Consider the following 12,248-nt stretch of genomic DNA (forward strand, 5'->3'; position numbering starts at 1 on the left):
CAAAAATCTTTTTTTTTCCACATAACATCAGTTGACATTCCGTTGTTCAGTCCTTTGTCTGTGTTGCGAGTGATGTTCAGATTTGAGTTCATCGCGGCAGGGTGTGTAATGAAAGACAAACATATTTTTGTGACAAGGGATTTAATCCAGACTATTACGTCCCCTGATGATGCGAATAGAACAAGTCGACATGAAAGTCTCGAGGAGGAGAGGTTAAGGACGCCAGAAGTGGCCTCAGGGGTCAGAGTTTGTTGTGGAGGTGCTAGGGAGCTTGATCCGAGTTGTTGATTTGGCATTATCAGGGGTAGACACGTAATCACATGACGTCATCTCCATTAAACCTCGCTCCCTTTGTTTCATCACAGTTGACTGGAGGTGTCAGCTTTTGTACACACTCCCTGATTAAAGACTTCGCAGCATGTCGCAGTTACGTGAGAAGCTGTGTCACGTGATCAATTGTAGACTTAAAATGCGTGTAGGTGTGTGGAAGTGAGTTTTAATTTACGATCCAGTCAATCACTTACTCGAAAAAAAAAGTTGTTACTGCACGTGCTCAGACATTCGAGAAATGGAGAGTATACATTCCAAGGATACAGGGGAACACCAAGTGAGTGGGAAATACTGTTTAAACATTATCTTTGTTTATTTATTCTCTTTATATTACTCATTTCTTTGTTTCTTTCTGGGGAAGTTTGTGCATTAAGAAGTGTGTATGTGTGTGTGCCGAGTGCCTCGTGTATATATATAGATAGCTCCAAAGAAGTGAGTTTATTTTCGCAAAACAATACATTTAAGTGTAGTCTTTATTTGTATGTACCACAATATGCCTACTTTGTTTTAAAATGCTTGCGCGAGATCTCTGTTAGAAAGTAGCCGGACGGGTATGTCCATACCTCTCAGTGAACCCAGATTCTAGTCCATCTAATCATATTTCCCAAAACTCCAAAGGCCGCTAATTTGTAAGCTAGATAAGTCATGTAGTTCTACAAACCATTTCAAGCTGTACTAATAATGCCTGCTTAGTGACCGTGAGCTAGAGATTACAACATCTTCACATTTTAACACCTTACTATTGTATTTTAACAAGCGTGGCTATGAGCCTTGTCCGGTTGTCCCACCCGATTGTTGTGCCATTGCTAAGTACCCGATCTTCATTTGAAATTTCGACCACAGCCTAGAGACGATTCGACTGTAATGAGTTTAGAGTGGGTCTTGTATTGTCCCGTGTATAAGAGATGTCCTGCATTCTACCTCTTTTGTTTGTTTGTTTGTTTGTTTGTTTCATTCCCACTACTTCATTTCAATTTAAAAAAAAGTGGGGGACGTCATTGAAACAGTTGAATCTGTCTGTGTGAAGCTGCTAAAAATTACTGGTCAAAAAACATCTGTGAGGAACCAAAGAAGAACAGTTTGGTTCGACTTCCGATGGCCCTGTGTTGTTGTCTTCGTACAGACCGTCAAGCAGTGTACTTTCTCTTAACTTCCTCCTTCCCTTGTCCAATAGTTCTGCCTCCACTTTCCAACCCTTGACAACAACTTAAGTCCTGAAGGTATTTGTATTTCGTCTTACTCATGCAGATATGAGTGTGTGTATGATTTATTACATCCACCACCGACAGCAGAAGATGCTGGATGTATGTATACAACAGGAAACGACATTTGTGCCAATGCAAAATTAGTCCCGTGATATTCGTACGCCGGCAGCAATTGTTATCAAATGAAAAGCAGACAAATTAAATGTATCAGATGGTTACCTATGTATAAGCGGGGAAGTAAAAATGATCCTGGCTAAGTTTAATTAATGATCAGTAACATAGCAATCGATATGACACAGCCGTATGGGTCATGGCCACGCTTTTTTTTTTAAATAGAAAAGTTTTAAGTTTAAAAATGTGAAGATGTTAGAACATGTATATCATCGGTGACACTGACAGGACTGGCATCAGCAGCCTGGTCCCTTCAGGGCAGTAATTGTCCACCGTCCAGTGATGGTAAACACATCGCACACCACTAAGTGGGATAGGCAGGGGAGAGAATCCCACCTGTGAGTTGCGTCACATGGTAGGGAAGTGAACTGGCGCGAGCATGCACACACCTGTCGTACCTAACATCCTCATGGCCATTCCTGAGTGACGTCATACTGTCCGGTGGAGTGACTCCGTGATGTCCTCCTACACCTCGATCTCACGGTTATCTCTCCTTTACCTTTTTCTTCCCCCCTTTTTTAAAAAAATTAAAAAGTAAGAGTTTGAACAGTTACAGTGTAAAGACCATCTTAACCGGACATAGTCACATATTCGACAAAGTTTTATCCTGTTTAAAGGTAGAGGGAGAAATGGCGCTGCTGACGTCAGTACTTCTACAGACTGTGGAGCACACATGCACTCAGCGCACACTACCTGCGTGTCCGTGACCGTCCTTGACACCAGGTCACAGCAAGCAAGTCCATCGATCTGTCTTCACCTGTTCACGGGCAGTGTGTCGCTACCTGGGCCTCGCCCAGTCGGACTAAGCGTGACTGAGAACTTCTTGGCGACGCCTCTTGCAACCATGGCAACGGCAAGCAGCCCTAGGGGCTTGTCGCAGGACAACAACGGAGCTGGCTCGTGGCTTCGGCGGGTGGCTTTCCGGGTAGAGCTGTGTTTTCACGAAGATTACAGCGCATGGTCTGGCAGCTTCTGTATCAAATTTCTCTTGTTTCAACAGCTTTCCTCACCCGACAATCGTAGCCACGTGGTCACATTATCACCAGGTACGTGCCCCCATTTCCCCCCAAACACCAATTCCGTGAGGATTGGCTGGTCTGGGTTCAGATCTCGTCTCTGGCCTGCTGTTGTTTCTCTGCAAGTGACATTTGTTTACTTGACTGGCTGCAGTTTTAGTCGCTGGCTCGGCGTGAAACACCCATACATCCTTCCACCCGCCAAAAAGTTGCCCTCACAGTCGTTAATCTGTGTCCTGTTGCAAAAACCTTCAGTGAACAAAGCTGTAAACAATGTTTATGTGTGTCATTGAGGCTAGTGACCTGTTTCCTGTTTATGTTAGTAAAGTGACTGAGACAGGAGCAGATGGAGGCATTCGTCGACACTATCACTTGGCTCCATTTTATACCTTCACCACCCACCTGTCCATGTCACAGAGGATTGTAGCGACTTTTTCAAGTACAGAAGGATCCTAAATGCACCCGATGACCGAATTCTAAACCGGGTGTGACTAAACTTCTCCACAAAACCATTTTAGACTTTCTCTTCTACCTACACCTCTCTCTTCTCTGAATGATTTCTTGCCAACATCGATCATTGGTCTTCTCGATGGTACATCATCATCACTCCACCCTGTCCTAAGGGAGATAATCCAAGTCTAACCGTCGGAAAATTTAAGAAAAGGGGGTAGAGGTTGTGTGGGGATTTGGAAACAGGGTACAGAGCAGGGGATGGAAGGAGTTTATTGGGAACGTTAAAGGGGAGGTGGTGGGGGAAGAAAGGACAATCGTCGTCGGGGGATAAATAAAGGAATAAAAATGACTGCAGCCGCCACCCTGAGATTATCTTCCCTTTGCCCCTCTGTGTCTGTCCTCTCAATTCTAACACACCCCCACCCCCTCCCCGACCACTGCAGTGGAAGCTACTTTGCGCAAATGTCTAAATGGTCTGCTAATTTTTGTGGCTCGCCTCTCAATGGGCGGCTGGCGCCAGGCCTGCTTAGGTATTCAGTCGCTCGGCGGTGTGAGCGCCGCCAGGCCACGCCTACCTCTGCATGCGCGCGCAGCCAGCGAGTGGAAGACGAGTGTTCACGACGGTCTCCCAAACCTTTGCACGATGAGAAAAAAAGATTATAAAAAGAAGAAAAGTGAAATGTAGTCAGCTAATAAGTCGTTATGGTTAAGTCTCGCTCAACCGATGTCGTAAGCGCGTCTATAACCTCTAACTCTTCCGCCCTCGATCTCACATAATTGCTGAACAACCGAAGAATTACTTGTAATTTTATTGATTTTTTAACTTGATTTATCAACAATTTTTCAAAGTAGAGAAATAAATAAACATTTTACTGAACTGCACTATTTTTTCGCAGCTCGTTAAGTGATTCTTTTGGTTGTTTGTTTTGTTTGTTTTTTTTTTTTGGGGGGGTTAGTGATGACCGAGACTGGAAGATGGGGTAAACGAAATGGTAGATAATATAGACAAGTACGAGATATTCATGGATAGGTAGACATTTAAAAAATGTCAACGTGAAGAAAAACATTCAGCTGAGATGCTAGAAGTAGTCTTCGAAACATGTTCGACAACTCATCTTTTTTAGGTCCTTTTCTGATTTACCTCCCCCTCCCCCTTCTCACATCATCCATCCACCTCGCTTTTGTCTGCAGCTTTTTCTCATTCTAAGATTTTCATCGCTTTCCCGTTGGGGGGAGATAACGAGAGTCTGGTAGTCATTGCGAACTCACCTCGCGGACCGCGTGTTTCAAGCCAGCGCGTCCAAACCGTCAATCAACACTCCGCGTGCCTGTCAGTCACAGAGCCCGAGGGTGTGGGCGTGGCCTAGTGGCGCCTGGGGTTTGAGGTGTCTGGCGATACAAGCGGCTGTGCCCTCGGCCGCCGTCGCCAGCAACGTCACGGCTGCTTGTGTGGGCCCGTGTGGGCCGAGCCTCTCAATCACAAGCCCAAACGATTCTCCTTTTGTGGTGGTTACTACTTACCAACACGTATTTCCTTTAGTGTGTCGTGAACTAGTCCCCACACATTCTGAACTCATCCGAAAAAAAGCGTTTTCTTCTTCAATGCTTTTGCGTTCGTTTCACCGAGGGAAGCTTAAAACTCGCGGACTGACTGAGGGAAGCTAATTAATTCATTCGAGCCCGACGAAACTCTGGGAGAGTGTCAGCCCCGCTGTGTTGACACTCCGTCAGCACTGATAAAGAGCTCACGGTCCGGAGACAGGCTGTCTGCACCTCTCGCCGCCATGGCCAGCCCCGCTCTTCACTCGCCACCGCTGATTGGTCCGCTCCGCGCAGCCGACCAATGACGACGCCGCTCCGTCAGACGTATGATGTATCGGGCCTGGAAATATTGTCGATAAGCGAGCCTCCGGCGCTAGGCTTGTCAGTTGCCATATATCGTTTTTCTGCTTGCCTCGCACGAGGGTTTGTTGAGAGAGCCACTTGGTTCACTCTCTAGCCTTTGCTACCGGGGGCCAGCTGTACACGTTGGGAGCGCCACTGGGTTGCAGTGGTTCTTCGTCGGTCGGTCGCCGTGGTGGTGGTGGTAGGCTGCAGCGGTCGATGTTTTGTGAGGAGAACTGTGAGAGCAAGGTCGGAGGTCACAGCGAGGAGAATTTCGCTCCGATGGAAGGCTGGGAGAGGTCCTGCTGCTACTGCGTGTGACATCGAGGGTTTCTGTCCCGTCTGCCGAGTGGAATGAGTCTCCTGGCGGCTGGAGCAAGTAACCTTATATGACAGTCACCGGGTGGTCATGTCAGTCTTGTCGTGTGTGTGTTTGTAGCTGTGAAACGAGACGCGAGACACTGACGCCGAGAGAGACGAGGAGGGAGGAGAGAGAGAGAGAAGAAGGACAGACGCTGTGGTTGTTGTCCTGTCTCGCTTTGCAGTAAGAACATTTCACCTTGTTTTAGTCTCCACGGTTACCAGACCAGCCAGCCTCCATCGAGGAAGGAGAGCGCAGGATGGCTTTCCCTCATCATTTTTTTCCTCTCGACTACTACGCTGGCCAGGCCCCGTTCTTCTCGCCTCACCTGGGCTATCACACCATGTCACCTTTGCTCAAGTTTCCTCTCCGGGGCAACGCTCTGCTGCCCTCAGAGTTCTTGCATGCAGCAGACCCCTACGGTGCCATGAGGGGAGTCGGGGTGCCCCCACCGCTGGATGGTGGGGTGGACGCAGACGTGAAGGATGACCCCAGCGCTGAACTCGAGGGTCTGGACTTGTGGAAACAGTTTAACAAGCTGGGCACGGAGATGGTCATTACCAAGTCAGGCAGGTAAGAAGTCTGCTAGTCCTCCACATCCTTATCTACACACTTGTCACCTCTGTCGTCTCTTCATGACGATGAAGTTAATGATGATAAATATGATGACACTTATTTCAAACAATAAGGTAAACTTTAATAATGATATCAATGACAGATTAAAAATTATGGGTCTCTTTCAATACCAGCTGTTGATGATAAATATGATGATAAAATGATGATCATTGCTATGGTGATGATTAATATAGAGTATGGTCTTACCTGCCTTCTTATAATGATTATGAAAATATAGGTTAATATAAGGAAAATAATATAAAAATATATAAAATAATATAAGGAAAGCACTTTTATGTTTACAATAATAACTGGAGTGTAAACATTATGGCTGTTTACAATAATTATAGTAAACCAGTCTGTAATATAAAGACAAAAAGAAATCATAAAGAACAGACAGGTATGTCTTAATCCAGCAACATTAATTTCATTGTCATGCTAATCTGGGATTATCAGTTGGGATGTGAACAGTAAAGAAAGAACTGAAGCTGAGGATGAAAAGAGATTAACAAGGTCTTAAGGCTATGATTATCTTTATCTTTATTATCTTTATCTTCATCATCCTGAAACAGTAATTACTGTCACAAAATATTTAATTTAATTTCCTGACACAAGTTTGTGTTGTTTACTTTCCTTATGAACAACATGGAGATGTCAGTTCTGAGAAATTAATTCACTTGGGAAGCTTTTACATTAAAAGCCTTAATGTCTGAAAGCTGAAGATTTTTTAGTGTGGAATTGTAATTGAAATATTTTTAATTTTATTCATTCTGGGCTGTTAAGCACATACTTTATGGCCGGCGAAGACGGTTGCACAACTCGTCAGCTCACCCATTAGAACTATAAAAAGTGGATTTGTTGAAAAATTTTCTATACATTCTGTAACCTTTTGACCTGAGAGAAAGAAGAGTTTTTAAAGCCGCAGTGCATCACAAAGCTTTTAAGTCCGGGGATGTGCAGGTGAAAATAGGGATGTGCAGGTGAATAGCCTCACTCTCTCAAACCTGTTTTGGTATCATTGATCTACTGCAGCTCGTGTGAACGAAAGTAAACATCATCTATCTAAGCATGGTTGATGCCATGAACACAGAGATCAGGGGATAACTGACAGTTGTTTGCCAGTCAGACTCTGAGAGAGAAAGTTTGTGGGAGAGAGAGAGAGAGAGTATACCTGGGGTGAACTGTGTGTTTTCCTCCAGTATGAAGGTTGCAGGAGGAAAGAAGTGAGGCTGAGTAGTAGATTGGGGTGGGTGGGTTAATGTGCTTTTATGGAAATTCATTCGTTTTATATATAGAACGAGAAACGGGTACTTTACGTTTTTTACTTACTTTAAGCTTCACAGTTCAGCTCATTACTGAACTCATTCTAGAAGAGTTTAGCGATAACATCTAACATCAAGAATCCCCTAAACACAACCAAGACAAAAGCTTGATTTTTTTAAATACCACAGCCTGCCGAGAGAGATACTCAGATATCTAGTACAAACACAAATGTTTACTAAATTGTTGTCACAGAAACAATCATGAAAACATATTTTGTTGGAATATTCCTCCTACCCCTCACAGTTCTGTTTGGTAAACCTCTCTCTCGCACACCTCCGTGTTAATGTGTCTAGTATTTACTACACCCTGGTGGTAACACCCCTGGGAAGTGGCAAGCGTTACAAGTGAGAAGGTAGTGAGTAGAGGGAGGTGTATGTATACAGTAAAGGATGCCGGGGACTCGTGTCCGACTCTGTTACTGCAGCTGTAGAGTAGGGGGAACGTATCATGTGTGTGGGGGGTAGGTGTGTGTGTGTGTGGGGGAGTGTGGGTGTGAGTGTGTGTGCGCGTGAGTGTGTCTGCGTGTGTGTGTGTGATGGGGAGGAGGCGCGTGTTTGATGACAGGCGTAGATAACGCAGGGCTCGTGCGTTGCATGCCGCGCCAGGGCTTTTTTCGTCGACGAGCCAGGCTCCCAGACTCATCAATAAAGAGCCACTGGCGCTAGAAATCGATTCACAACAACGGTGATGAGGTTTCGTTGCTTTTCTCTTTCCCTCTCGGACATCCCCCTCTCCTCACCCGACCCACCCCACAACTCAAAACATCCTTCTCTTTTTTTGATTGTAGTAATTACAGTCGTACGATTCCACTTTCCTCCGATGATGTACATCTTCATCACCAGGGCTGGCGCGTGCGTTTTGTCGTGTTCTTGTGTAGAATTTTTGCGAGGGTTTGTCGAGGGTGTCACAGCTCAACATTTTTGTGAGAGTTATCGAGGGTGTCAAGTTCAAATCATCGTCGTCATCGTCACAAATTATCAAATCATCCTCATCACAATCAACTGAAAGTCGTCCTAGCCCACGATCCATCCTGTCAGTGTCATTAATCTTATTTATTATTAGTTGTCTTACACTTACTGTCCTCAAGATGCCAGTTTTTGCCAATACCACTAATTATCTTATCCGACTGGCTTCATCCTCCACATTTCCAGCCGCTGTTTAGATAACCCTTCTATTTTCTTCACAGCGCTCGTTAAGCCAGGTTTGTTCTTTTACCTGTCAGGGTATTGACACGTCAGACAGCAGCTGCAGAACTTGTACTTCATTAACTCTCTTACCTGTCTCCTCCACCCCCACCCCATACCTTTGCACGTAACCTTTGCAGAAGCAACAATTTTTTTTCAAAGAACTTAACTAGAACCAAGGCGCTAGAAAATAATAGAAAAAATACTTTTAATTCAGCAAACATGTACAGTCGTGCGTCTTAGCCAAGTCGATAACACAACAAATGCATTTGTTCAGTGCACAAAGAGAAGGTGTGTTTTCCCGTGGTTGTATAATTATTATTTTACCATTGCTTATTCTAGCGGAGACGAAAATAATCTATCGGCGAAACGTCATCGTTTGATAAGAGCGCGCATTTTAGATGTTTCGATGGCATTAATTGATCGATCAGGCAAAATATTGATGTTTGAGATTGTTCCAAAGTTTTATAGCACTTTCTGTCAAACCACTTAAAGAAAAGAGACCAATACCAGATTGAACGGTCTGTTGCTCAGAAATGGTCACGACACTTAGACATTTGCATAAAATAACAGGATCGACATAAAAAATCGGATAGACAACCGGTTGGCTTATCAAAGGTTATGTGACACCTTTCAAAACAAAGAAAAGAAAGATTTTTCAAATCCTTTCTTGCAGCACCATCTACCCTAGACACACTCACCCGGTCAGGAGTTGGTGTAAAGACAAGCTTGGATTCCAAGGCGTGACGTGTTTGTCCATCTTTGTGTTTGTTTACTAGATGGATTGTAATGACTTGGCAAGAACCAGACTATATTGCTTGACGTGTCTGTAGGTGTCAGATGTTTCATTTGCTTATTTTGAAAGATGTGCAGAGGAACTGTGTTAGAGTTTTGCGGAAATCCGCAGTTTCAATCGTGGAGTCGTTCGGACGAACGCTTTCAGAGAGTAAGGAAGGAAGGAAGGTTATAGAAGAATACATACAGATTTTTAAAAGCAAGCTGTGCTTCTAACAGTGTGAACAGGTCAAGTCGGCACAGACCAGTGCATTTTATTTATATTAATATACTTCAATCTTTTTTCCTTAAAAACAAGTTTTAGCAGAGATCGATGCAGCTTTCTTCTTGGAGGGTAAGGGATGGAGTTCAGAGCCCATATATCGAAGATTGGGAGGAGGGGAGAAGCGGAGGGGGTGATCCATCTGACATGTTCCTTCCCCTGCTTCCTCCCACCCCGCCATCACCAACACCTCATGGCTAAATTTCGCAACACTTTGTCGGAGGGGAACTAGCGACATCTTGTAGGCACCAGCAGGAGCCCTCCACACACCTTGATGACGAGCAGTCTGTGTCACATGACAGGGCTAAGTTGTGACGTGGACAGACTTTTCTTTCACTATATATTGCACTATACATTTCTGTTTCTTTTCTATTTGCAAGCGTAACAGCCTCTACTTCTAGAGACTTCTGTCAGCTTTCTACTTACCAGTGTGTACAGGCTGTACATTTGGGGAAAAAATTATCTTCTGTTTAAAAAAAGAAAAAAAAAAGAAAAAGGCGATACGCCCATGAAACCTTGTCAATATTTTGATTACCGTATTTCTAAACGAATATACTTACCAGCAAAATTGTCAGTAGCATTTTGTCTTGACAACTTTGTTACAAGATACCTCATTCACACAATTCCACCCCGTGTGGATGTCAGCCTATGGAAAGAGTTTTTATGTCAAATTAATCTGAAGTGAGGCAGTTTGGGGGTAGCCTTCAAATAATTAGGGAGCAATTAAACCTGGAAGTTATTTTTAAATCTCACTCGTTGTATTTTGATGTTATTCCAGAGGGTAAAAGGTTAAAGTTTTAAAGGATTGTGTAGTTCAGAAGGCTTGAGTTTCAAATCTCGGGGCTTACAAGTATTTAGTCCAGCAACTTTGTGGTTAAGGAGACTTGTGGTCAATCTAACTGTTGTGGTTATCAAGTATTTACTAAAATGTTTCTGTAGTTAGAAAGACTTGCTCCTGAAATCTACTCCCCGTGTTACTACTCTGGTAGCTGCATACTACATTGTAGTTTGAGACCTAATACAACAACTGAATATATTTCAGTTTCAATCTGAAATTATCTCTCTGTGCGCACGTCACACCTGTCTGTGACCATCACGTGACTGTGAAGGTCTAAGGTAGGTTAAGTGCGAGAGCTGAAGGAACACTTACATCAGTGTAATGCGACCTCACCTGGTAGTAACGCACGCGTTACTGATTTATAAAAGAAAAGAAGTTGCTGTAAACTTTTTTTTAAACTTTAATCTAACATTTACACCCCCTCAAATGTGTTCTGGTTCAAAGTTTAAGTAGATATACCTGGTGCAGATTTCTAGGCAAATATATTCGGTGTCGGGGAGAAGTGCGTGCGTATGTTATTGCGCGAAAGGACAAAAAAGTACCCTAACCGTTTCACCACAAAAACTTATATGAAATTATGTACAGTTGGGGCAGACAGGTACAGCACACTAAACTCAAATTTAAAAGATATTTGCAGAAAAAGTGTTCCATGTATTTACAGCTTTCCGGTCAAGGGTCGACCCTACATTTTGGTCGAGAAGAATGTGAAAGCGCGTGGGACGAACATAAAAAATTTATAAATATCACTGTTTATTCGAATTTCTGGTCTGCTGAATTTATTATGAAATTCCAGAAATACTTTCAACAATTATAAGCGCGTCTTAGTGAGTTTTCTGTGTTGTTATAAATTCACTTTTAAAATTTAAAAGCGATGCACTTAATGACTGTGTATACATGCGCGCGTGTTTAGACCTTGTGATATAAAAATAACATTTCCGTTACCTGTGTATACCTGTTGTTAGGATGTTGTATGTAAAGTATGTGTACCATAACCTTGTTTTGTACTCCATCAGACTGGTGATCCCATTATTTTACTTTCTTTAAAAAAGAGACTCTTGCACTTTATTTACATTTAATTATTGTTTCAGACGGCATCCATCACCTGTTCTTACCTTTTGTTGCAGACTGCGTATAGAGACACAATATCAATACTTACACACCAGTTAAAATTACATTGATTGTCCTTTTGTTTCCTCGTCTGAGAGTTTCTAAGAAACAAATAGTTAACTCGCTAATGTTTTTCTTTGTGTTTTCCTACTTTTTAAAATAAATCCTGCTCAGGAGAATTGAATACAAACCCATTTAACACCATCTTGTTATGAAAAAAAAAAAATGACACGTGTCTATTAACAGCTCTGTCACTGTAAATTATGGGAAACTTCTTAATAAAGGGGATGGAGGTGGTTGATGGAATGTCTTTGAGATTTTCTTTGAATTGTCGACTAACCTGTGGTCGATGATTATAATTCTTCAGATACAAAGATCGATGATTTATTTTCGGTGCAGAGAACTTTTCGTGCAAATGATGCCATGCTGAGTTCTTTTATCTCGAGTTACATTTTGATAAAGATGGAAGGACTGGTAGTGTACAGACTTCGTCTTTCCCTGGACACGGTTCATTAAAAAAAAATCGTTCTGTGTTGAAGAATTCCGATAATTTTATGTCGATAAATAGATAAGTGTATGCAAAGACTAACGTTGATAGACAGTCTCAAGGTGGTGGTTGATGTAGAAACTGTAAACACAAACAAGCAATTTATTGATGATGATGAGGAGGAGGAGGAGGACATGTTCTTTCCCATCTCAATTCT

The 12,248-nt window shown here is 43.0% G+C and overlaps 1 protein-coding gene across 1 annotated transcript in view; it reads left to right on the forward strand.

Annotated features, from left to right (window-relative positions):
• The first annotated feature begins 4,389 nt into the window (after window positions 1–4,389).
• LOC112561153 (T-box transcription factor TBX2-B-like) overlaps window positions 4,390–12,248 on the forward strand; it is a 36,418-nt gene continuing 28,559 nt past the window's right edge. The window contains 1 exon segment of the mRNA XM_025233450.1: window positions 4,390–5,993. Coding sequence (XP_025089235.1) covers window positions 5,680–5,993 — 314 coding nt within the window. The 5' untranslated portion in view covers window positions 4,390–5,679.

Source organism: Pomacea canaliculata, linkage group LG4, assembly GCF_003073045.1.
Source record: "Pomacea canaliculata isolate SZHN2017 linkage group LG4, ASM307304v1, whole genome shotgun sequence".
NCBI classification, from domain to species: Eukaryota; Metazoa; Mollusca; class Gastropoda; order Architaenioglossa; family Ampullariidae; genus Pomacea; species Pomacea canaliculata.